The sequence below is a fragment of the Benincasa hispida genome, chromosome 11 (assembly GCF_027475165.1).
Source record: "Benincasa hispida cultivar pf3 chromosome 11, pf3_genome.v1.1, whole genome shotgun sequence".
NCBI lineage: Eukaryota > Viridiplantae > Streptophyta > Magnoliopsida > Cucurbitales > Cucurbitaceae > Benincasa > Benincasa hispida.
The window spans coordinates 53,719,547-53,744,783 of record NC_143488.1 but is presented as its reverse complement, the minus strand read 5'-3'; the positions used below and the strand labels follow the sequence as shown (position 1 = coordinate 53,744,783).

General features: G+C 34.0%; 1 protein-coding gene and 1 long non-coding RNA gene across 2 annotated transcripts; one reads left to right on the top strand and one right to left on the bottom strand.

Moving 5' to 3' along the window:
* Positions 1-317: 317 nt before the first annotated feature.
* LOC120090065 (uncharacterized) lies at positions 318-7,922 on the bottom strand. Its single transcript, XR_016524373.1, has 5 exons — positions 7,739-7,922; positions 6,889-7,001; positions 965-1,039; positions 825-871; positions 318-693 (listed from the first exon to the last, which is right to left on the bottom strand). It is a non-coding gene; the product is annotated as an uncharacterized LOC120090065 (long non-coding RNA).
* A 1,126-nt stretch (positions 7,923-9,048) lies between these two features.
* LOC120091297 (polyribonucleotide nucleotidyltransferase) lies at positions 9,049-19,043 on the top strand. The gene is made up of 16 exons (XM_039049268.2): positions 9,049-9,512; positions 10,432-10,587; positions 10,736-10,906; positions 11,656-11,781; positions 11,861-12,022; positions 12,189-12,308; positions 12,799-12,936; positions 13,075-13,237; positions 14,016-14,141; positions 14,478-14,608; positions 15,560-15,779; positions 15,877-15,960; positions 16,473-16,552; positions 16,807-16,950; positions 17,562-18,428; positions 18,545-19,043. Exons 1-16 carry the CDS (start codon positions 9,174-9,176, stop codon positions 18,647-18,649), a joined length of 3,132 nt encoding a protein of 1,043 aa, XP_038905196.2. The 5' UTR covers positions 9,049-9,173; the 3' UTR covers positions 18,650-19,043.
* The last annotated feature ends 6,194 nt before the right edge of the window (positions 19,044-25,237 follow it).

Sequence of the window (25,237 nt, the reverse complement as noted above, 5' to 3'; positions counted from 1 at the left end):
TAATAAAGTGTCAAGTGAAAAACTTCTTTATAGTTTCCACTTGTAAGTATGTTTGCAAGTTTTTTTAAAAAAACAATATAGATGTTTACTTATAAATTGTTCCTGTATTTTGATCCAACAATCACATATAATGTATTATATTATGACAAATATCCATCAAACCAAATAAACAACCAAACACATTTTCAATCTTATGAACCAAAATTTCCTCCAATACCTTTGACACAAGATAACATTCTTCAACATTGTCATTATAAAACTTTGTAACTTCATAAAGGATTTTCTAAGTTAACTAGAAGAATATGGGCAACCCAATATGAACAATTTAAAAACTACATTTCCAAAACTTCTATCAAAACTACCATCCACCCCATATTAACAAAACTATATTCTCCCCATAACAACTATCAAAACCACCTTTGCAATCATCGTCTCCACATGAACACATATGAACAATTAACTACCTTTCCAAAACTACAATTAACCACCCTTACATATGATCAATTCCAAAAAAATATTACATCTATATCAATATGTGAAGGAAATCTAGAAACTCAGCCAGAACAAATACTTTTCTTCAAAATGACCAAATTGTGCGAGCACTTACTATCACATGTAACAATCCAAAAATTCAGCCAGCTCAACTTGCACCTCGTCTAACTTGATTTGTGAGTACGAGTTCCTTGTATCAATCTATAAACATAAAAGCCAAATATTAAAATAAATTTTACTTTTCCTACACTATTTGAAATGTCGAAATAGTTTGATAACATAGCAAATCTGAGATGGCAATGCTTCTTCCAATCACAATGTCCCTCATATACCTCATGACGTAGTATCTGCATTCAGTGCTCCCAACTTGTAAAGGACACTACAGTAAATAAACCAATAAATAATAATGAAGTAATTTTATGCACTAGATGTCTACATAGTATAATAAATAAGTAGTGATGTTTATACTTGCCTTTACTGTTTTCCATAAGGTTTGCTTCCACACTAGATGGCACCACAAACCAAAGCCATCAGATGCTTCAGACCCCTGAACGATAGAACATTTGGGTATATTGTCTTTAATTAAATTTTAGTTTCCTCTTTAAAAAAAATAAATTATAAATGTCTACGGCTACCGCCACTATGGTTCATTTGTTCATATGCAAACTGAAGACATAGACATGAACAGTATTCTACCTAGGTACTTCTCAAACATAAAACTAAATGATCGCATCATAGAAGATTATCAACATCAATGTGGCTTTTATGGTCTACTTAAGTATGCTAAGAGATAATAATTCAAGATTAACTAAAGTTTCAATTGCAGAGTGCACAAAAATAGTGCCATAAAATTGAAGGGTGAATCAACCATGAACAGAATTTGTGCTACATAAACCATCGTGATTAGTTAAGTTTTCCTTTGAATTCATGACAAAAATAGTGCAATAAAATTGAAGGGTGAATCTTCACGAAATCCCCTTTCCAAAACGGTCACGAACAATCACGATCATAAACACCCAATGATAACATCACCAAGCGGAGCCTTCTGTATTCTCTTTTTGGTAGAGAATCCTCAGGAGTTGTGGGTTTTGGGAAAGAGGGAGAAATTTGAGAGAATGAGAGTGTTTGTGGATATTTTTTTTTTTTTAGAGAGATACACTTCAGTTCTTCTTCCCATAGAACATGAAGGTCTATTGAAAACAACCATCCCTGCGAATTTCGCGGGGCGGAGACGAGGTGGAGAATTCACGGGGATCGAGTTCCCCGCAGGAATTTTTTTTTTTTTAATATATTCATTTTTAACAGTTTTGTTTATTCATAACGAAATAAAATTATATATATTAAATGAGTTATTTCTAATAAATTTTTCATTCAAAGAAAATAGTATAAAAATTCATTATAAAAATAATACTATTATATGTATAAAAATATATTTAATCACATAATTTCTAAAAGTTAAAATTTAAATATTACAATATCATAGTCGAGCTTTCCATTTAAATACTACAACATTTATGACTTAAGGTAGAAGGTTTTAAATGTCAAAACAATTTAGAAATGTATTAAAGTACGAAAAGGATGAAATGAAAATTAGAAAATAACTAATTCACAATTTTTGTAAAAAGTAATAATCATAATAAAAGAAGAAGAAGAAGAAGTAATTATTATTATATAAACATAATTATATAACATATTCATCGAGGCGGGCCGTGGGGGAATATAATCCCCGTCCCCATTTAGCTAACAGAGAAAAAATTATCCCCACTCCCTCTCCCATTCCGCGTCTAAACGGGGCCCCGCGGGGTAGATGGACATCCCTACTCACCACGTTAAATCAAGAGAGAATTAAGTGGAGAGAAGTTATTTGCCCCTTTAGTTTTGAAAATTAAAAACTAATTTCCTAAAACTCATAGTTTGTAAACATTAAAACATATTTTATCAACAATAAATATGTTATTAAAAGTATTTCAATAAAGTTGTTATTGAATATATAAATTACACTCATAGATTCATAAATCCAATAAACTAATGAACCCTTAGATATAACATGAATACTTAAACTTTATGAAGAGACATAAAAATGGATAAAGTTTTAGTACATAGCTAAAACGGTTAAGTATATGGATAGAGTTGGTTACCTTATTATGAGAACATTATAGAAGCGACCCACTTTGTATATTGATACAAATGATGTGATCCCAAAATCATTCATGTGGAGACATGCGAGTGAGAGCATCCTTATGCAAACAAAGACCGGACCACGATTTCTTTATAACGACTGTTTAATGTCAAAACTAGCTATTTCAATTCAATGACTTAAGATAACTCGATCTCAATCCTAAACTAACTATAACCTCCTGTTTATTCATGATTATCCTTTAATCTGCATAGGTGAGAGTGACTCAACATCACCATTAAATAAGTCTCCCATTTTAGGGATAAGACCGGATAGATAACTAAGAACATAGTCCTGCAAGACAGAATTCACTCCTACCAGTTTTAGGATTAGCAGATAGGTTGTTCCCTTAAGTACCGACTTCTCGTCTTGAACAAAAGGGCTCTGCCCTCTCTGTAGCTGATAGGAACTCGGTTTATTGGTAGGACCATAAACCAATTGTTCATTAGAGGATTGGTGGAGACTTAAGGAGCAAGATGTATTACAGGGGTAACACGGTAATTTTGACCTAACTGTAAATACGAACAACTTATGAAAGATCAACTTACTGATTATGGTTAAATCAAGTGGACATAAATATATTTACAGTGAGGAAAGTGCAACTACTGAGCTATAGTGGAGTGTTTTGGTAGTTAACGAATATTGGTTAATTCGATTTAAAGAGTTTAACTAATTAATCTCAAATCATTGGAGCTCATGATCTGTAGACCAATTAGGTCCCTCTACTAGCTCGTAAAAGGATTCAACCTTAGAAAACGCGTTGAGAGAATTTGAAATGTTCAAATTCGTTCTAGGGTTTGGATTATTATATTCGATATAATTAATGCTTAATTAATGAATTGAACAATTTTGGATAGAGGAAAATATTAAAATATGATTTAGATAAATTAATTAAAATGTTTAATTATTAACAATTTATTTATTTGAAATTTGAATATGTGAAATTCAAAATATAGAATTAATTTAATTTGATTAAATTAATTAAGTTATAAATAAATAAAAAAAATAAAATAAAATTTCATTATTATTATTTATATTTTTTTTTGTAATTTCATTAAATAATAATATAAATGAGATTTAATGGGAAAATGGGATTCTCCCACTAAATGTTACTCCTAATCCACTCATTTTAGTAAGAAATGAGTGGCATTTTCCCATTTAATCTCATTGCGTGATATGATTCAATATATATGAGATTTAATATCAAAGAATTTATTCATGTAAAACTAAAAAATTATGAAGAAAATCAGTTTTCTCTTCAACACTTTCTCTAGCTCAATTTTCACTCTTTATCTCTCTCTCAATCTGGGTTTCACCACCCAATCTAATGCTTGAGAATAGTAAAGAAGACTTTTGTGGTAGTTTACTTCAAGGATTGAAGAAGAAATTCGTAGAGGTTTGGAGCATATTGAGGATTCATCAAAGGTTATATTCTTGAAAACCTATCTCTATCATTATCATAAACTTGCATGTTAATCCATTAAAATTGATGTAATTAAAGTGCTTAGGATCCTAATAGCTTCCGATATATATATATAACCTATAGTCTTTATATTGTATCAAATACAATATAAACTACAGTCTTAAATTCTGTCAATCAATTATGATATTTAATATAAATCATATTTATACTAAATTTAATTTTATGAATCTCATCCATATAATTAGTATTTTAATTATATTTAAATAATTAATTCCTCTCAAAATAAACTTTATACTAATATATCAAATACATTATATTAATTATATCATATATAATTAAGTTAAATTAATCATATCACACATAATTAATTCTCTCAATTTGAACAATTCAAATTAATCTAAAATTGATGCTCATTAATCATTGTCGAGCTACAGAGGGGACCTTATGGACCTATAGATTGAAGCTCTAATAGTACTTAATAATTAATTAAACTTCTTTAATTAAGTTATTGAACATCTATTAACTGTCGGTCATTCGACTAAAGACTGACAACTGCATTCTTCACACTACAGATATATTTTTGTGTCAATTGAATATAATCAATCAATAGTGCAATGACCTTTCACAAATTACTCGTAAGTACAACTGGGTCAAAATTACTATTTTGCCCCTATAGTTACATTTAACTTCTTAAGTACCACCGATCTCTCTGATGAACAACAAGTCATAATCCAACTATGACCAAACCCCTCTTAGGCCAAGAGAGGGTGTGACGCTATATTGTTCAAGTCCCAAAATCAACCATTAAGGGAGTAATTTATCTACTTACTCCGATATTAGGGAATGAGTGAATTATGTCTTGTGTAGCTGTGTTCCCAGCTCCCCAATTAGACAAATCTCCAAAATGGTAGGCTTATTGAGTCAGCAATCTCGCTATTCTCACCCATACAAATCAAAGGATCACCTTTATAGACAGGAGTTCACAATTCACTTAGGATTTAGGTCATGTCACCTATGGTCATCCTAGTGAAATGTGAGTCTCTATTAGTAACGGTGTTATATTATGAAACTAGTTATTTCGTGGTCCAATCTTATACAAACCCTTTTGTATAGAACACCTCCGCTCACATGTCGCTACATGAATAATTAGAATTAGATCATTTGTAGCACTTTACAACAATTGTAACATCTACAAGGGAGGTATATTCGTAGTGTCACAAGATAAGGTACCCAACCTTATCCATCTACTACAGACCATTTGTACATCACAATTACAAACTATAGGACCCACGAGATTTAGGGCATCAACCCCAACAGCATTGATGTTAGTTTATTGGATTTAGGGTTATTAAGACAAAATAGACAACAAAACAAGCAATAACATTTATTGAATTAACATCTAGAACTCTTTATTGATGACAACCAATCAATAACATTTACTATCTACGAGTTTTAGGACATAAACCCCAACATCATTGTTGTTGTGTTGTGTAAATGACCGTAAGTATTGCAATCAACTCGCGTGGTTCTTTGTTCGTTCTATCTTAGTACTTTATTTAACAATAGGTTCCTGACAAAATAAAAACAATTGAGTTCCTACTGCACGAGGCTTCTAAAGTCCTAACATTGATTCCACTATCACAACCACAATCTATTTCGATGGTTCAAGTCCTTTTGCCTCCCTAAATCTATAAGCGACAAAAACAGTATCAATCTTGGTACCCCTAATGTTAGTGTAAACCTAAGTACTGTTATTTTTAGTTTTAGTAAATAAAAAAAACAAAAAATTGCCTTACATTTTTTTTTCTTTAGGAACCTCCTCTTTTATATAACTTAGTATCGAAGTTTGGAAAATTTTAAATTTAGTTTTGCTTTTAAAAAAACAAAAAGAAGAAGGAAAAGAAGAAATCCTTGCGTAAATTACTTGATTTTAAAATTTTAGTTTTCAACCAACCTAAATCTAAATTTATAGAATCTGTAATTTAGTCTTGCTTTTTTAAAAAAATACATGGATATCTTTTTTTAGAAAAGAAAAATTGATTATAAAGTTTTTAAAATACAGTTTTATAACAAATTTACTAAGATTGCGAAAAGTTCGTAATTTAGTTTTCTTTTTAAAAAATAAAGAAATTAACAAGGTCCTTATAGAAAATTTACTTTTCTTTTTTAATCTCTAATTTATTTTATTTACCATATTTTACGACATATTTAGTGTATTCTGATTTTGAAAATTTAATTTGATCTAAAAACTTCAATTTATAACAAATTTAAAAATTTTACAATTTAGATTTGCTTTTAAAAACAGGTTAAAAAAATGAGCATTTTTCAAATTCAGATTTGTACAAATTTTATGTAGTTAGTAAACATTGTTGTTTGTATAACAAGTCAATATCACATTAATTATCATAGGTATATTTTAGACAATTTTTTGAAGAAAAAAGTTACAAATATATTCATCCCATTTGCTTTCTATAACAATTCAATATCACTGTTTTTCTCATATAGACATTCACAAAAAAAAAAAATCACTTATAATAACATTACAAATTCCATTCCAAACAAAGTATTCTCAAAAGTTAAAATAATATGGTAAATATAACAAAATCATAATATACAAAACATGAATGTACTAACAAAAAAATTGATAACACAAAAGTCCATGTACGAATGTGAGAAGGAAAAAAACACATTACGTAGTGGTGAATTTAAGATAACTGAGCGTGTGAGGCAAGACAAGATAGGCCTACAAAAAAAAGTAAAATAAAAGAAGTCAATGAGATGAGGTAAGTGAAATTACCATAGAAAATATTGTTGAAAGGCATTGCCTTGTATACAGTAGGCTCTTTGATCACTTCATGATAGTTCAATGTAAAAGTAAGTATTAATAAAGGAAAGTCCACGTGCCCCCGACTGTAACGTCAAATAAGATGGAAAAACGACATCAATTAGTTTATGAGGAAAACAATAGTATAAGAAGAAACAAGTTAATAATAGAAAGCAAGGTTTATACAAAGATAATGAAAGAGAGTTTACCACTCAAAAGTATATATATATATATATATATATATATATATATATATAGGGTTTAACAGGTGATGTTAACCAATAAATTACACTTTTAAATCACTCAACCACCATTAATAAATGAAGAAATGATTACTATGTATCGAATACAAATACTCTCTGAAGATAAAACTATCATTTCCAAATTCAAATCTCTCTCAACTACCACAACTTCTAAGAGGCGGCAAAAGGTGGATTCTGGTCAGCAAAAGGGTTTCTAAGAGAATGGATCTAAACAGAAAGAGTAGATTCTTAGCAGTTGAGAAAGGGAGAGATAGCGATTGAAACATATCAAGAGATATCAGACACTGATTAGAAGAAAGAAGAACAAATTGAGAAAAAAAGTTTAAATATGAGAATCGAAACCACTAAAATAAAAAAGACAAATACCATTGAACGAATCCTAAAATCAAAGAAAACGTGAAAAATATTCTAAAAATTGAACAATGAATATCACAAATCACCGTAAAACGTGAAAAAAAAAAAGAGAAGAAGGAGATGAAATTAAGGTGAAATAAGAAGGAATTGCAAGTAGATTAAAAAAGGAAGAGCCAACAAAATACACAAAGAAGTAGATTACGTACTTCTGAGGAGCATCGGTTGACATGCAAGACAACAAGGAGGAAGATAGAGTTGGAGTTTCAGTGGGAAATGAGAGAAAGAGATGAAGAAGACACATCTGGATTTCAATAACGAAAAAGGAGAAGAGAGATGAGAGAGAAGAGATGACACATCGTGTGAATTGAAAACGAGCAAACCTACCAAATCCTCTTGAAATTATGATGGTAAATCCTTAAATATCTACACCTTGGGCCAAATGTGGGCTTGAATTTAAATGCCAAGCCCACCCAAATCTAATCTCATAGGCCAAACGTCACCTAAGGGTTCAATTTATTGAAACTTAAAAAAAAGGTTAAATTATAAAATATATCTTTTAACTTTGTATTTTATTTTAAAAATATCCTTATACTTGCCATACTATTCCTTACCTTTCATAAAGGTTTGAAGACTACCCTTTAGAGTAAAGTTTTTTTTTTTTTTTTTTTGGAATTTCAAAAGAAAATGAAGACTTGTAGCAGTCATAGTAACCTATAATAAAAATCTTTCTCATCAAACGAATGACATTTTCGGATGAAAATTCTAGCCATTCTTAGTATGATATTGAGAAATCTCATTGTTATTATTCAAACAAACATGAAAACACATGCTTACATAGCATTTTAGGTCATTGCCGCATAATTACAAGTTCAAATATCTGTATAAAATTTTAAAGGATTACTACCCAAGAGTCGTTCTAATAAGTTTATGAAAGGTTAAAAGTAATAGGTTAAAAATCACTTTTAGTCTTTAAACTTTATTGAGAGTAACAATTTAGTTCATGAATTTTAGTTTATAATGATTTAGTTCTCGTACTTTCAATTTTGTAATGATTGGTCTCTGAACCTTAGTATGTGACTATTTAGTCATTGTACATTCAAAATTGTAACAATCTAGTCCCTCAAGTAAAAATGTTCATCAAAATTAGATGCCGATTTTTAATATTTCATGATGTAACCTTTATATTCTGCACAAATATTGAGTCTCTAACTAGTTTAGCAATTTATTTATTCATGAAATCTTACCATTAGTTTCTATAATAGGGACTGAATTGTTACAAATTTTAAAGTATATGGACTAAATTGTTATACAGTAAAATTCAAAAACTAAATTGTTATAAAACTTAAAATATAAGAACTAAATTATTACAAATCAATGTTTAAGGACCAAATAGTTATTTCTATAAAAGTTTAGAGACTAAAAATGATTTTTAACCAAAATAATATTACAAACTTAAGAAATAACTAAATATTGTTTAAGCCGTTACTTAAAAAAGGAAAAAGAAAAAAGGGAAAATGAAGTGGGTTTTTTAATTTTTGCTGCCCTCTTCCCTGGCAGTACAAGCAATAACTCACGTACTCAGCCTCGCGCCTAAACTCTTAAACCCTAAACCCCTCAGAGCTCACAGTTGCGAGAGTTGCCATGGCGTCCGTGGCTTCCAAAGGGAATCCACTCTTTTCTACCATTCCTCATTTCCTAACTTGGAGAAGCCTCGGCTTTCGTACCATTTGCTGCGGTCGCATGGGCTTCGCTTCTCAGTCTCAGCACCAGCTTGATACCGATACAACCCTCGCCCGAACCAAGGTTCTTGGAACTTTCAAAGAAGAATTCGAGATTGGATCGCACTTGGTTACGCTGGAAACTGGAAAGATCGCTCGTTTCGCTAATGGAGCCGCGGTTTTGGGCATTGAAGAGACCAAGGTCTTGTCTACCGTTACCTCTGCTAAGGGGGACGCTGTTCGTGATTTTTTGCCTCTCACGGTATGTCTGTTCTTTAGTTGTGACTGCATTCTAAAACAATAAGCTCTAGCACCAGTGACACTCCGAGGATCAAGTCCATAACGATTGAGCTAATAGAGTAAAGAACTCGGAGTATTTTTTCAGCGTAACTCAAATGTCATGAACCATGCTGATTATATAGAAATTTGATTTCGCAACATCAATTTCTGTGATAATATATTGGATCATTACTAGTTCAACTTAATAGTACGAATCGATGGACCCAACCCAAACACTTGTAGATGGTTCAAAAGTAAAACACTTAAAAGACATTACTTTTCCTTCGGTTGGCCTCCAGAAGGTATATGGCCGACCCTATTCCATACTTCCAAATAAACAATCTTGGAATGATCCATTGGGTCATGCCAAATACTTAGCCACGCATTTTTCAGCCATAACAGTTATTTGTCGAAATGCTTGGAAAGATTGTGTCTGTTATTTCTTACTTCTTTCTTCTTGATTGGTGGGCGGATGAGAAACAGTGATAAATGATTTGAACGAAATGAGCCTCACAAGCATGAGTAGAATGTTGTATGGGGAACTTTTCCGTTGCAAGATTTTGTTTCCTTCACATTTCCATTTGTCTTCTTCGATTTTTTGTTTGTAATAATCTGAAGAGGTCGGGAATTAAGGATGATCCACATGGTCTGGATTATCATTTCGAATGGCTAATGATATTTGTGGCACTAGTTCATGCAGAGGAAGTGCAATTGTTATAGTGATGGAGTTCATTAGAATGAAATGTACAATCTGTTTTCTGGCCACATTTTCACTTTTGATGATATTTGATGCTTTTAGTATACGTAATTGGGTGTTTTGTTGTGTCATGTGCTCTTCCGACACCATTTGCTAGAATGTGCAGTGGAGGAAGGTTTTGAATATATTTTTTTCATCTGTTTAGGTGGATTATCAAGAGAAGCAATTTGCACAAGGTGTTATTCCGGGTACATTCATGAGGAGAGAGGGGGCTCCTAAAGAGCGTGAACTATTATGTGGCCGCATTATAGATCGTCCTATTAGGCCATTATTTCCCACTGGATTTTTCCATGAGGTCCAGGTATGTATTTTGAGTTTAGGTTAATATGTCCACGATAGTGCACTTTGGTAAATGATCACGTGAGATCTTACATGTCACAATACTTTGGCATGCCTGTTCTGTGACCCATTTTGTCTTGATGACTTTCATGCATATTTCCTAATCAAAGGTAATGGCCAACGTTCTTTCTTCCGATGGTAAACGAGATCCAGATGTTATGGCAGCTAATGCAACATCCGCTGCTCTTATGTTATCAGATATTCCGTGGGGTGGCCCCATTGGAGTGATACGTATAGGAAGGATTAATGGGAAGTTTATTGTCAACCCAACAATGGATGAGGTAATTACGGTGGTGCTTGACTGCTCCTGCACCCTCTTTATATTTCGTACATGAACACAAACAAAGACGGGTCCATTTGTGTTTTTCTCGTTGTCTGTTTGTTGTCTTTTCTTGAGCTTGTATGCATACTAAATTGGCTTTATTATTTTAAATAGTGAAAATTTACTTCTGATTCAGTTTTTATTTCACCACCTTCAATCATGAAAATAAGTATTAAATTTTGCTTCTCCATGGCTTTGAAATTTAGTTCAGTTTATTATTTTATTTATTTATTTATTATTATTTTAGAAGTTATTATAAAGAGAATAGTAAAATTTAGAAGTTATTGTAAAGAGAATGTTTAAATAAGTTGCCAACATGACCATAGCTTGACTGACATAAAGTATAAAATATCAACCAAGAGGTCAGTAGTTCGAATCCCCCACTCTGCAAATTGTTGAAATAAAAAAAAGGTTTCCTAAAAGCCTATACTTTGAACTTTCTCTTAATAGCCTCATTATTTGACATCTTTTTGTTCTTGCATGTGTAAAATTTTTATTAGAATTTTGCTATTGTATGCTTCATAAAACCAGCTTGAGAGGAGTGCTATTGCGATTTATTGAACTTCGTATTGTCGAAAATTTTAGTTCAGTCCAGTGTCAACAACTATGAAATGACTAACTAGTTAAATGTTATGTGTTTGGCAACATAAAGATGTTGTAGTTAGATTTCTCCTATTTATGAGTGTATAAACTTTGGATATAATGCAGCTTAACTTGAGCGATCTCAACTTAGTATATGCCTGTACGAGGGAGAAAACTTTGATGATTGATGTCCAAGCACGTGAAATCACAGAAAAAGATCTTGAAGCTGGATTGAGGTTGGCACATCCCGAAGTAAGTGATGGAGATTTAAATTAATTCAGCTAGACTTTTGTAACTGATCACTACTAACAACACCGACGGTGATATTTAGGCAGTTAAGTTTCTTGAACCTCAAATCAGACTGGCTGCTAAAGCTGGAAAGCTGAAGAAGGAATACAAGTTGTCCATGGTGTCAGATAGTACAATGGAGAAAGTTACCAAGTTAGCTGAATCCCCTATTGAAGCTGTTTTCACTGACCCCTCTTATGGCAAGGTATTCACTATTTATTTGCAAGATGAATGTTTGAATTATTGCCTTGAACTCCTGCTGACCTACCTTTGCGTGTCTTTCATCTTTCTTTGCAAAGAAATCATATTTTTTCCATTAAATATTTTTTATGATCAATAGCTATATAGTTTTAATTTTGTATTATTTTTAGTTTGAACGTGGCGAGGCCTTAGAAAAGATCACACAAGATGTAAAGAAAGCATTTGAAGAAGAATGCGATGAAGAAGGCCTGAAGGTTTTGCCAAAAGCAGTAGACTATGTGAGGAAAAAGGTATGTATATGACAATACAGTTATAAACATTTGAAAGAATTTTAGTCATAGTTGGTGAGTAAACTCTTGTAGTTTCTTTATAATTGATAGTACATTAATCTTTTCTGTTCATTCTTTCTTCTTAATCTCGATCAAATAAAAATTTTAATTAATATAAAATTTTTACATTTTATCATATTTAATATGTCGAGTTGAAGCTTTCTGTCTCCCTCTGTCTCAAAGTTAAAAATTCAGTGAAATCCATGTAATTTATCTATCTGTTGGCATAACTATTTCCGGAAGTGTGTAGCTTTCTCAGGGTTTGTGTACTGTATCATTGTCATTGATGGATTTTAATTTTGGGATAGACGTAACTGGATGGGGAGCTGATTTTCTAATGAAGGACAATATACAAAGCACATGATTTTTTGTTCAGTCATTAAGTTTTTATTACATCCATCTTTATTCTCTCTAAGAACATTAGCAACTTGTTAAGTTCATGAAATATTAGGTTATCCGCAGAAGGATCATTGCCGAAGGACTTAGAGTTGATGGTAGACGTCTTGACGAAGTTAGGCCGTTGTATTGTGAATCCAGTTATTTACCTATACTTCATGGGTCATCAATTTTTTCTCGAGGAGATACACAGGTCAGCTCAGACAATTTCTTTAGTAGTTTTTTGGCTAGTTATTATCGATCATTTTACCAACAAGTGTCGGAAAACTTTGTGACATGTTACTTCTAATTTCTAATTCTCAAAAAGCACTACTGATTCACTCCCATACAGGTTCTATGTACTGTTACACTTGGAGCACCAGAAGATGCTCAACGCTTGGATTCCCTCGTTGGACCACCAACAAAACGTTTTATGCTTCACTATAGCTTCCCCCCATTTTCAATTAATGAAGTGGGAAAACGAGGTGGTTTAAATAGGCGTGAAGTTGGCCATGGTAAATGATTTATCTTTTTCTTCATGGTATTCAAGATATTTAAACTGAAGTGGGCAGTTGGTATGGAAATTTGGTCATAGGAATAAAGTGTTGGTTTCCATTTAGCTATGGAGGTTTCCATTGGGAAATAAAGTTTCTCTTTCACATAAGGTAGTGTTCAACTTCAGCATTATCAGTCAAAATCGTTAAGATTGGTCATCCTATGGTAAGAAGCAAAATTTGAGGTTTTTTGTGTGAGAATCAATCCTTCATTTACTCTTGCTTTTGTTTTTAGGTTGGTAAAGGTGTAAAACTTTGGTTTCTGAAAGATCTTTGATAAGGACCAAAGTCAATCATAAGTTTAAGACAGAATCGGATTTCACACAATTTGTTTGATCACCTTTTGTATACATCTCTTTCATTGTGTAAATTCACTTCCTTTTTTGTGATTACAACCTCACATCTCTTATATCTCAATTGCTTAGGATCATGCAATCTCTCATGGGACATGTTGCCCCTTTTGTAATTTCATACAATCAATGAAATTATGATGGACTGTTTCTCATTAAAAAAAAAAGATGGAAATCCTTGGGCTTTTATTTCAAATTTAACCTTTAGTAACCTAGAGTTTTTGGTTATCTATAACATGATCAGCTGTAGAAAGGTCTTAATTGCAGATATGTGGGGTGAGGAAAGGAAATGTAGAAACTCGTGATGCAACCCATCATCTAAAGCATTTAATACTCTTGAATTGCTGAATGGAATACTGTCTTCAATTAAAATATTTTCTTTCTGGCAGGAACTCTTGCCGAGAAAGCTTTGCTCGCTGTGTTACCTCCTGAAGATGAATTTCCATATACTGTCCGCATAACCTCAGAAGTCATGGCATCAGATGGTTCGACATCAATGGCAACTGTTTGTGGAGGTACTATTTGCTCTTGCATCAATCAAATGTTTTGTATTAAAATTGTTGTGCAGAGTTTTAACACTTTCTTTTCTGGAAAAGGAAATGGTGCTTTTCATTTCTTTGGTTGAAATAAAAAAGTTGTTTGTATTGCTGTATGATTTGTTGTAGTCGCAACTTGTAATGGATTTGATCCTACCCTCAATTTCTGATTCAAAAATCAGATCCTTTCATTTAAAAGCCTACTGAATTTAATGAAATTCTTCATTTTGCCATAATAGATCTTCAACAGTTATGTTAATTTGAGTTAATGCATTGTTGTGATTTCATGTGGTTAATATAACCTTATTTCTGCAGGTAGTATGGCATTGATGGATGCTGGCATTCCGTTAAATGAACACGTGGCTGGTGTTTCAGTGGGCCTTGTTAGTGAAACCGATCCATCAACTGGTGCAATTAAAGATTACCGTATCTTGACTGATATACTGGTAAGATTTTCTCTTGCCTTCCCTGGTTTAGCTCTCTGGGTCAAGGGCAACTTTTAGTTTCACTCCTTTTCTTTTTGTCAGTTGATGTGTCCTCTTAATCTCTGATACGCAATACATACATCAGTAGGGGCAAGAGGTCGTCTGGCTCTAGAATTATCTAGTGCTAGCTGCTATAATATCAGTATTTAGACACAGCTAACTAGTGGTAGGTAAGTGGTTATTAGCCAGAGAGTTGCTAGATAATGGATTGAGAGGATATCGGAAGGAAGAATAAATTGTTAAAGCTATGGTAGTTGGTTGATTTCTTTGAATCCATGGTGGTAATGTCTTTGCATTTGGAGCCTGTTAGGGTTTCGATCATCTTTTTTTTCCCGTATGTCTGGGCTTTCAACATGCATTGGAAGATGTTATGCCTCGTGGTCATTGTTTCCAGAGGATAGCAGGGGACAGCATTGCTACTGGGAATTCAATTATTTGGTGTATTTGGTGGGAAAGGAGCAACCAAATTTTTAATGGGCAAGAAAGCTTGATTTGTAGGGAAGTATTTGAGTTAGCTAAATTTTATGCCCTCATGAGTATCTTTAGAAAGAAAGTTTAAGTAGTATGCAACTTTTTGTAAATAACTCTAATTGGTTTGTTGGATTTGATTCGTGGATATTAGGCTGTAATACTACTTTTTCTCTAATGAATGAAAGGGGTATGTTTCTTCTTGTTATGAATACCATTGAGGTTGGTATTGGTTGTTCTCGACCAATTCTTTCTTTCCTTGAACATAAAAAATCATTTGTACCCAAGTCCACAACCTTTTCTTCCTTCAAGCTTCTATTAGGAAAGCTAATCAGTTCATTAATGAAGGAAAGAATTTTTGAAACCTGGCAGAATTTCAGACGCAGTCCTACTTTTTGGCTTCTATTAATTTGATTTGTGAGTTTGTTGCATATGGATTTGTAGGGGCTTGAAGATCATCTGGGTGACATGGACTTCAAAGTAGCTGGCACACGAAAAGGAATTACAGCAATTCAGTTGGATATAAAACCTGCTGGAATTCCATTGGACATAATATGCGAGTCCCTAGAGCATGCACGTAAAGGTCGTTGGCAAATACTTGAGCACATGGAGCGTGAGATTAATGCACCACATATTAAGGATCCTAAAAACTCTCCTCAATTAGGTGGGAATTATTATTGAAGTTTTTTTTTTTCCCATTGACTGTCTATTATTACTACTTGAAACCTATTAAATGTCTTGGTCAATGTGACCCATTGCAGCTACCTTAAAGTATGATAATGATGCTATTCGTCGACTAATTGGACCTCTTGGTACTTTGAAGAAAAGAGTTGAAGAGGAGACAGGTATACTGTGCAGTTGGGACTTATGATTTTATTCATTTGTTTAGTTTATTGCTTCTAGTTTTGTAGTCTCACATGATATTATTTATTCATTTATGGTTTGGGCATTCGTTCCCATCTAATTGAACTAGATCATTATGGTATCTTTGTGTAATTCTAGAAATTGTATCTTTGAGCATTAACCTCATTTCATTATTTCAATAAAAAATGTTGTTTCCTTTTCAAAAAAAAAAAATTATTTTTTTTACCTGCTAGTGCAAACTAAGGCTTATGCCCAATAATTATATTTGATTAATGTAAGTTTTTGTATCAAGCATAGATGCACTGTCTTCTGTTGTAGCAATTCTTCCACTTGTGTTGCTAGTGAATATTGTGTCTAGATCCTATACAATTATCAGAAAGCAAATGCCGCTAGGACTATCAAGATAACTCTTTTGTTACTTCAACTTTGATTCTTCTTGAATATTGAATCATGGTCGTCACTTGTTCAGCTTGGTTTTCTTGATATTGTTTAGGTGCACGCATATCGGTAGGTGATGGTACTCTTACCATAATGGCTAAAAATCATGCTGTGATGGAGAAAGTTCTAGAAAAGGTATGGCTTTCCCTTGTTTGTCTCTACTTCTTACTTGTGTTCCATGTTATCTTCACATTTCAAGGCTACTGTGTGCTGTCTGTAAATTTTTGTTGAATGCTCTGCAGTCGTCGTAAATTTGTTAATATTATGTTTAGGGAAATTATGTTTGTACTTCGAGTGAAAGTATAGGAAATTTTCTCTGCCTGAATATAGCAAATTTCTCTCACGCAACTTTTTTACAGGCTGACTGAGGTAACTTCACTATTTTACAGGTTGATTTCATACTTGGCCGTGAGATTGAAATTGGAGGAACTTATAAATGTATTGTAACTTCAGTAAAAGAGTATGGTGCATTTGTTGAGTTTAATGGTGGGCAGCAAGGCCTTCTCCACATCTCAGAGTTGTCACACGATCCAGTAAGCACTCTTTTAAAGCACTCTTTTCTTGAAATGAGTTCAACCAAATACTTTCACTTCCGATACCATTTTTATAAGAAAATAATCTAAAATGCGTGCTGTCTTCAATTTTTTGTAAAATATATTCATCATTCTAACATTTAACCTAAGAGTAGTAATCCATATTGTGGCATGATATTAAAATTCTACAAGGTTATCGAATGTTACATAGTCAACAGTTATCTTGCGAAATTTATTGAAGTGTGCATAGACTGATATGGAAATATACCGACTATTTATTTAAAAATTTTAGGCCCGATTTATAACTATTTGGTTTTTTAAAATGAGGTTTGTTTCTTCTCAAATTCTTATCATGATTTTCATCTTTCCTAAGTAAAAAGAGTTGAATTCTTAACTAAATTCCAAAACTAAAAATAGAATTTTAGAAATTACTTTTTTTTTAAACTTGACTTTGTTTTTGAAAATATGGGTAGAAAGTAGATAGCAAATCAGAGTGATTTACCAGTGGAAGGGGTTTTTGTTGACATAGTTTTCAAAAACAAAAGATTAATATTTACAAGTATACTTGTTTTTTTTCCCTTCTAAAAATGGCTCACATTTCTTGTGATCAGATCTCCCGGGTTTCAGATGTTGTGTCTGTTGGTCAGAAGATTTCCTTGAGGTGCATAGGTCAAGATGTCCGTGGTAACATCAAATTGTCCCTTAAAGCAACGTTGCCGGGACCAAAAGCCGAAGGTCAGAATGGAAATTCTGTTTCTTCTTTGGAATCAGTTCCTCCAGTTGGAGAAGTATATAAGACCCAACATGAAACTCGGAATTCTACATCCAATACTTCTCTAGTGGACACAAGTGTAGGTAGTGAGGTGAATCATACTTTGTCAGTTCCCTCGATGCTTATTCGAAGTGCTGATGATTGTGATGAGGAAGAAAAAAAATCTGCTGGTATGAACTTGAAACCTAAGGATACTCAAAAACCAAAGACTAAATCTACACCAAAACGTATGCAGAAGGGTGTAAATAACAATAAAGGTAGTGAGGTGAGTCCTACTTTATCAGTTCCCTCGATTCTGATTCAAAGTGCTGAAGATTGTGATGAGGAAGAAAAAAAATCTAAACCGAAGACTACATCTACACCAAAACGTATTCAGAAGGGTGTAAATAACAATGAAGGTAGTGAGGTGAATCCTACTTTGTCAGTTCCTTCAATTCTTATTCGAAGTGCTGAAGATTGTGATGAGGAAGAAAAAAAATCTGCTGGTTTGAACCTGAAACTTAAGGATACTCGAAAACCGAAGGCTAGCCAGTCAAAACCCTTTACTCAGAAGGGTGTAAATAACAATAAAGTTGAAGTTGAAAGCCCCATAACTACAAGAAATCTGAAAATTGGAATGAAAGTCAGAGCAAAGATTTATCAGGTTCGAGCTCGTGGTTTAGTGCTTGATTTGGGTGAAGGGGTTCGTGCGATGTATCGATTCGAGGTACATTACCATTTTCTTCTTTTTGAGACCTTATATTGTGGCTGATTATTTCTGTTATAGTACAGCGTTGAAGGTCTAGAAGATGAGTTTTCTACTGTTTTCTTTGCAATATACAGGGAGACAACAGGAGCAATTTTAAGGTTGGGGATGAGTTGCATGTTCGGTGTTCAAGCTTTTCGTGCAACGGGATTCCTGTAATGTCGTTGGTCGATAATAAGTAGTTTGACATCGCATATCAGGTTTTAACTTATTCAATGTCACTCTGGGAAATAAAAAGTGAATCACCTTTGTTGAGGATTTTGAGAGACTCCTTAGCTTAGATGTTACAATCTTTGGCAATAGCTTTTTATGTTCTTTAATATTGGCAGAAACAACAGGGCTTTGTTCCAAGCATATAGAGATAGAACTGATGTTCAATCATGGCGTCAACCCGTACGGTTCTCATTCTTTGGTTTGTAAAAGTCGGTTTGTGGTTCTCATTCTTTGGTTCGTAAAAGTCGGTTTGTGGTTCTCATTCTTTGGTTCGTAAAAGTCGGTTTGAACTTAGTTATCTTTTTGCATCTTCCAGTAGTCAGTTGAAAATTTATCACCAATTTGATCGTAATTTTGAAACTAGATCTTTGGTACATTTCACATTTTTTGTTTACCTTTTCTTTAGACTGGTATTTGCCCGTAAGTTAATTTTGAGCGAAATGTTAGAAATGTGTTTTTATTAACATTTTAAGTAAAGATAGTTCTGCAAAATTAGTTTAGGAAGTTTATTTAGCCTTTGAATCTTCAAAATTTTCAAGAGTTAGCTTATGTTATAATATTTTTCAATGATACCTCTTATGTGGGTTGGAACTTGTCTGATGTTGACCTTGAAATCAGTGAACGGAATTCTAAATAAAAAAACCCCCTAGCTCTGATGAAGATATTGATGAAGATACTCCTCTTGTTGAGCTTCAATCGAAGAGAACTGAGGATATTAGTGCTGGTGTTGTTGATAATGGCGCTGTTGTTGAAACCGATGTTGATGCTTTGCATGAGACATGATTTGAAAAGTCTCTTTCTTAGGAGGATTTCAACTGGGGTCTATGGAGTAGTTTTGATAATGACACTGGAAATGTTCATGTCACTCGTGCTACGGCAAAAGGCAAAGGAAAGCAGTCTGCGAGTTCAAATGTTTCCTTTATGCCCTTGGATGGGGTGTCTTTCCATATCGAGGAGGGTGCTAGTTTGTAGAAATATGTGGTGAAGAAAAATATTGTTGATGAAAAGGTACTGTCAGAGTGTACTCGGGATGTTTTGATCTTATGGAGTTGTTACTTGATGTTGGGTTAGAAAGAACAATATTGAATTTGAGATCTCATTATCCCCAACTTGTTTGAGAGTTTATTGTCAATCTAACCTCTGATTTGGTTGATCTAGCCGGTCTTTATTTTCAGAAAGTTTATATTCGACGTCAATCGTTTGTTATATCTCTTGCTTTAATCAACCAGTTCTACATAGGAATGTGCATGAACACGTGACAAAAGTGCGTCCATCTCTAAGGGACTTAAATGGGAGGTGCTCGTTCTTCATGGCCTAGGAAGAGTCAGCTGCCTATAGTCATGCTTAATGTAAAGTATGTCCACAAAATTGGAATTGCAAATAGGTGCACTTCATCCCATAAGTTAGGGCTTTCTGTTTCTCTTACTACTTTGATCTGCTAAATTAGGACACGAGCTCAGCTTAACTATGGGGTATTTGTTTTGAATCAAATAAAGCACCACATCGGGTCAAAAGCCCTTCGATTGTCCATTTGCTACCCATGGTTGATTTGTGGCTTTTTATTATCCCATAAACCTGACTTCATTACATCCACTGAATCTATTGGCTCTCCTAGTCTTTTCATTATTCATCCCAAATTCTTGTAAGGTCACCATGTTCCTGATATTAATACTACTATGAATTCTCATTTTGATGGCCCCAACCAAGCTTTAATTGATTCTTTATTTGGCAGTCGTATTCTTCAACTGTTATCAAATGAGTCTCGTGACATTGATAACATGATATAAAAACTTAAGGAACGAAAAGCTGAGGTTGATGAAGTGTTGTAGGTGATGCAGACTATTTTGTCCAGGTTTGGTGGGCTTCCTTTTCTCAAAGGTGAGATTGATTTTTTATTTTTTATTTTTTAATTATTTTTTATTACCTTTTGTTTTATTTTAGCCAGAAAGGGGGAGACATGGTTGATAGCTCTCAAAAAGAGCTATTTTTCCTAGCTTAATTTGGGCTCGTTAGTGGATTTTATGTGTTTATTTCCCTACTTTGTAGGTATCGGGTAATTAAGAGGTAGAATTAATCATTTGGTGAAGAACGAGATTAATTTGAAGCAATTTGGAGTTGATTTGAGCATTTGGGCTTCAAAGGAATCAAAAGGACCAAAATGTCCCTACCGGAGTGTCACGACGCTCAAGATTGGCCTAAGTCTGACGCTTGTGCAATGCTTGGAGGCAGTAGCTTGGAGTGTAGGGGAGCGTTGCAATGTTGCCCCGAGCGTAACAACGCTTTGAATGTTCAACATCGCCATTGTTGCAATGAATCCTGACGCATCACTCTAACGTTTGGGGACAGAATGTCCAACATTGTAATGTTGCCCATCAGCGTTGCAGCGCTATGATCTTTGACGGATGTGGAGTGGGACACGCATGCAAGTGAGCGTTGGACTTCCAGCCTGACGCTCTCCTTCAGTCGCATCAGCGTTGCAACGTTATTCCATGTGTTATGATGCTGCCCTGAATTTTTCTATAAAAACTCCTCTTAGTTTTAGGTCGAAATTATGCTGAATTTAGGGGGTCAAATTGATGGAGGCCGAGGTTAAACTTCATCCTTCCTCCTTTCCCTTCAATTTTCAGTATCTTAAGGTTAGTTTTTCTTCTTCTTTTGGGTTATAATCCATGGAACAAATGTGTATCTCAGATTTATCTATGAATTGATGAGGTAAATTCTATCTAGTTTCTTTGAGCAAGAGCCCTATGATTAATTTCTTGAGATTTCTAATTATTGTTGTGAAGTATTTGGGATGATTTGATTGAATTTTAATGGGATTTTTATGAATTGATCTGACAAACCGGTTTATTGAATTCTTGTTTGCAAAATCGTCATAGCCTATGCAATATCGATTGATTTAGTTGCACGTATGCCTTAGTATAATCTTTCATAATTAATCATGTTATAAGATATGACTTTTCGGCTTGTAGTATGTCTCAACAATTGAACCCTTTTGTAATGCAATTCAATTTTAACTTGTATGTCGCTAAGAAGGAAGGGTTGTAAATTGAATTAGGGTTATTTAGTTTAATATCAAATTTGGCTAATTGGGCTATTAGATTCTCTAATAGGCTGAGGAGTTCAGAGGTTTAATTCAATTAATTGATTTTCATGATAGAAATTGAATAGGAAATTCTCTCTTGCTCTAGAAATTAGATAGACTCTTATCATATATTACATTTACCATTTTATTTCAATTTCACGCATATATCTCTTTCACACTAAGCCTCCTATTTATCGCTCTAGTTAGAAAATTAACTTAATGAAACCAATCGCGCTTCTTTACAGATCGACTTAGATTTACCATTGTTGTTATGTTTTAGTAGTAATAGGAATAACTCGGTGTTATAAATTTTCTTTTGATCAAGTCTGAAGCTCATTAATGATATAAGTTTTGGATATGTAAAAATTGATGCCGTTGTCGGGGAAGCCATTGACGTTTCGTTAGCTAAATTTCTAGTTAGGGTATTCTTTTGCTTTTGATTTGTTTTCCTTTTTGTGTCAGTATTCTAAGCATGGATAGATATCATCAACAAGGATGTGGACAATTGAGTGGAGCATCCCAGCTTAGTGACGAGGTTTGTGGCCTTCGAGATCAACTTGCTGAGTTAACTTCTTTGGTTAGTCAGTTGGCTGCAGGTAACCCGCAGCAGGTGCAAACATGTAGGACTGATCACTCTGAGCAAGCATGCCCAAGTTTACAGTGGAACCCTATGCCATGAGACTACTCCATGGAAGGGTATCCTAATTATATGAATGACGATTTCCATGGGCCCAGATGGGAGGAGTCCTATGGTTATGGAAACCTAGGATTGGACCAGTTCAACAATGATCCACATCCTGCCAAATCTGACATATGATGCATGCTCACACTGCCGACTCAGGTATGTCACAAGAAGATGTGATTAGACAAATTGCTATTAACAATATTGTTTTTGAGCAGGAGATCCATGACCTCTTGGAGAGCTTTGGTTTTCAGACTGAAGTTGGAACTGATCTTCAGAGTTTGAGAGACTCAGTCACTCAATCTTCTGATTCAGTTGAGAGAGGATGCGAACCCCTGCTACACATATCTTTTGACATCATCGAGGCATGCAATGATGAGGTAATCTATGTTGACATTAAGGATGAGTTGGAGGATAGCATGCCATGTTTAGAACCAATTTTTGAGGACTATGGAGAATTTGAGCCTAAACCCGTCGATTCCTAGGTGATGGAGTTAGAGGTTAAAAATCCTCGCCCTGTTCCAATGTCTGGTATATCATATATTTTTTAGTTTTGTTCTTCTTGTTCTAAAGAGTCAGTTGAGTTAGAGTCTTTATTTTCTGAAGAGTCAGTCACTGAGTCGTTTATTTTATTTTCTTTTACAAAAGTTAAAAATTTCAAATTCGACCTGTCTGGTTCTCTTCAAAAGAAGAGAACCCTTATGGCTTTACCTGACCATATCAACTCATCTAAAAAGGGACCAGATAAATACAGGAATTTCTTTGTGCCTTGATAGGGGGCATGTCACGCCGAGCAGACATTAAAAATTTGTCCTTCCTGGAGGGAGCTAGGTGAAAAAATTTATTATTTTCTTTATTTGTTTTCTAGATTAGGTTTCTTTTGTTTTTGTTTTGTAGGGACGACCTAGAAGAGAGAGGAGAGCAAGGTGAGCCTACTACCACCACCATCCCGTGCACGACATTATTATCAGGGGAGGTTTTCTGTGCCCTTGTTTTCATTCTTTTTTGAACTATACTTGAGATACATTGGGGACAATGTATCATTTTAAGTTGGGGGTGTCAGGTAGTTTTATCTAGATTGGGGTCCTTGAGCACTGTACTCGGACTATGTTGTATGCTTGATTGCTTTGCTTGCTATTTGCTCTGTTATTATCATGATAGTTTATGACACACCCTTCTTGTAATAAAATTTGCATGAAAAAACGTTAGGAAAGCATGATCATGATTTTAGTCCAATTTTTTAAAAAAATTCTTATCTCATGTATTTTTAAGTCATTGTTTTGCGAAATTAAAGACTTGCGTGCTTAGAATTGAGTTATCTAGTTTGTATTTTTGTTGTCACCCCGAAAGGTCCACCTTTACTTAGGATTAACTATGCTTGTTTTAGAGTAAAACTAGACAAAGTGGATAAAATAGGGTCTACTGAAAAAAAAAAGAGAGAGAGAAAAAAGAAACGCAAATTAATTGCAATTCTGAAAAAAAAAAAGAAAAAAAGGAGGCATTTGTCGACGTGTCTGAAAAAAATAATGTGTGTGTGCATGGATAGAGGTGAAAAGAGCTACCTTTGTCGTGTCTAATTAGGGTTCGTGAGAAAAGAGTGATAGGTTCCTGACGGTGGGGTGTGAAAGCTAGCTCTCTAGGTAAAATAAATACCCTTTATATTTTTTGTGTGTGAGTTTAGACACCCATATCTTAGTGTTGTCCTATTTTTTTGCAAGTTTGGTATGTCCAAGGTTGATAACTGAACCAGAGTAGGGAAAAATGGGATGAGGACCTTTTAAAACTTTTCTGGGCTGTGCAAGCTTAATTAGCAAGACTCTAGGCTCACTCATGCATGGATAGATCAAGAATTATTTTTAAACTTGTGCTTCATTGATTGATTGTAATTAATTTTCGTTCTTGATTACAAATATCATTCTAATTGACTGTTGAAACTCAAGTAACAACATTGCGAATTAAGCTAGTATATCTTTAATTATTTTATATTCTATTTTGTGTGTTCCTACCTTGCTCGGGATGAGCAAGAATTAAGTTGGGGGTGTTTGATAGCTCCCAAAAGGAGCTATTATTCCTAGCTTAATTTGGACTCGTTAGTGGATTTTATGTGTTTATTTTTCTATTTTGTAGGTACCGAGCAATCAAGAGGTAAAACTAATCATTTGGTGAAGAACGAAGTTAATTTGAAGAAATTTAGATTGATTTGAGCATCCGGGCTTCAAAGGAATCAAAATGACCAAAATGCCCATCCTGGAGCGTCACAACGCTCAAGATTGGCCTAAGTCTGATGCTCGTCCAACACTTGGAGGCAGTAGCTTGGAGTGCAGGGGAGCATTGCAACGCTGCCCCGAGCGTCACAATGCTCTAAATGTTCAACATTGCCATCGTTGCAACGCATCTTGACGCTTCACTCCAACGCTTGGGGACAGAATGCCCACCATTGCAACGCTACGATCTTTGATGGATGTGGAGCGGAGTGCGTGCGCAAGTGAGTGTTGGACATTGCGTTGAACTTCCAGCCTGATGCTCTCTTTTCAACCACATCAATGTTGCAATGCTATTTCAAGCGTTGCGACGCTGCCCTGAATTTTTCTATAAGATCTCCTCTTCATTTTAGTTTGTAATTATGCTGAATTTAGGGAGTCAAATTAATGGAGGCTGAGGTTAAACTTCATCCTTCTTCTTTTCCCTTCATTTTTCAGTATCTTTAGGTTAGTTTTTCTTCTTGTTTTGGGTTGTAATCGATGGAGTGAATGTATATCTTGGATTTGTCTATGAATTGATTGAAGAGAA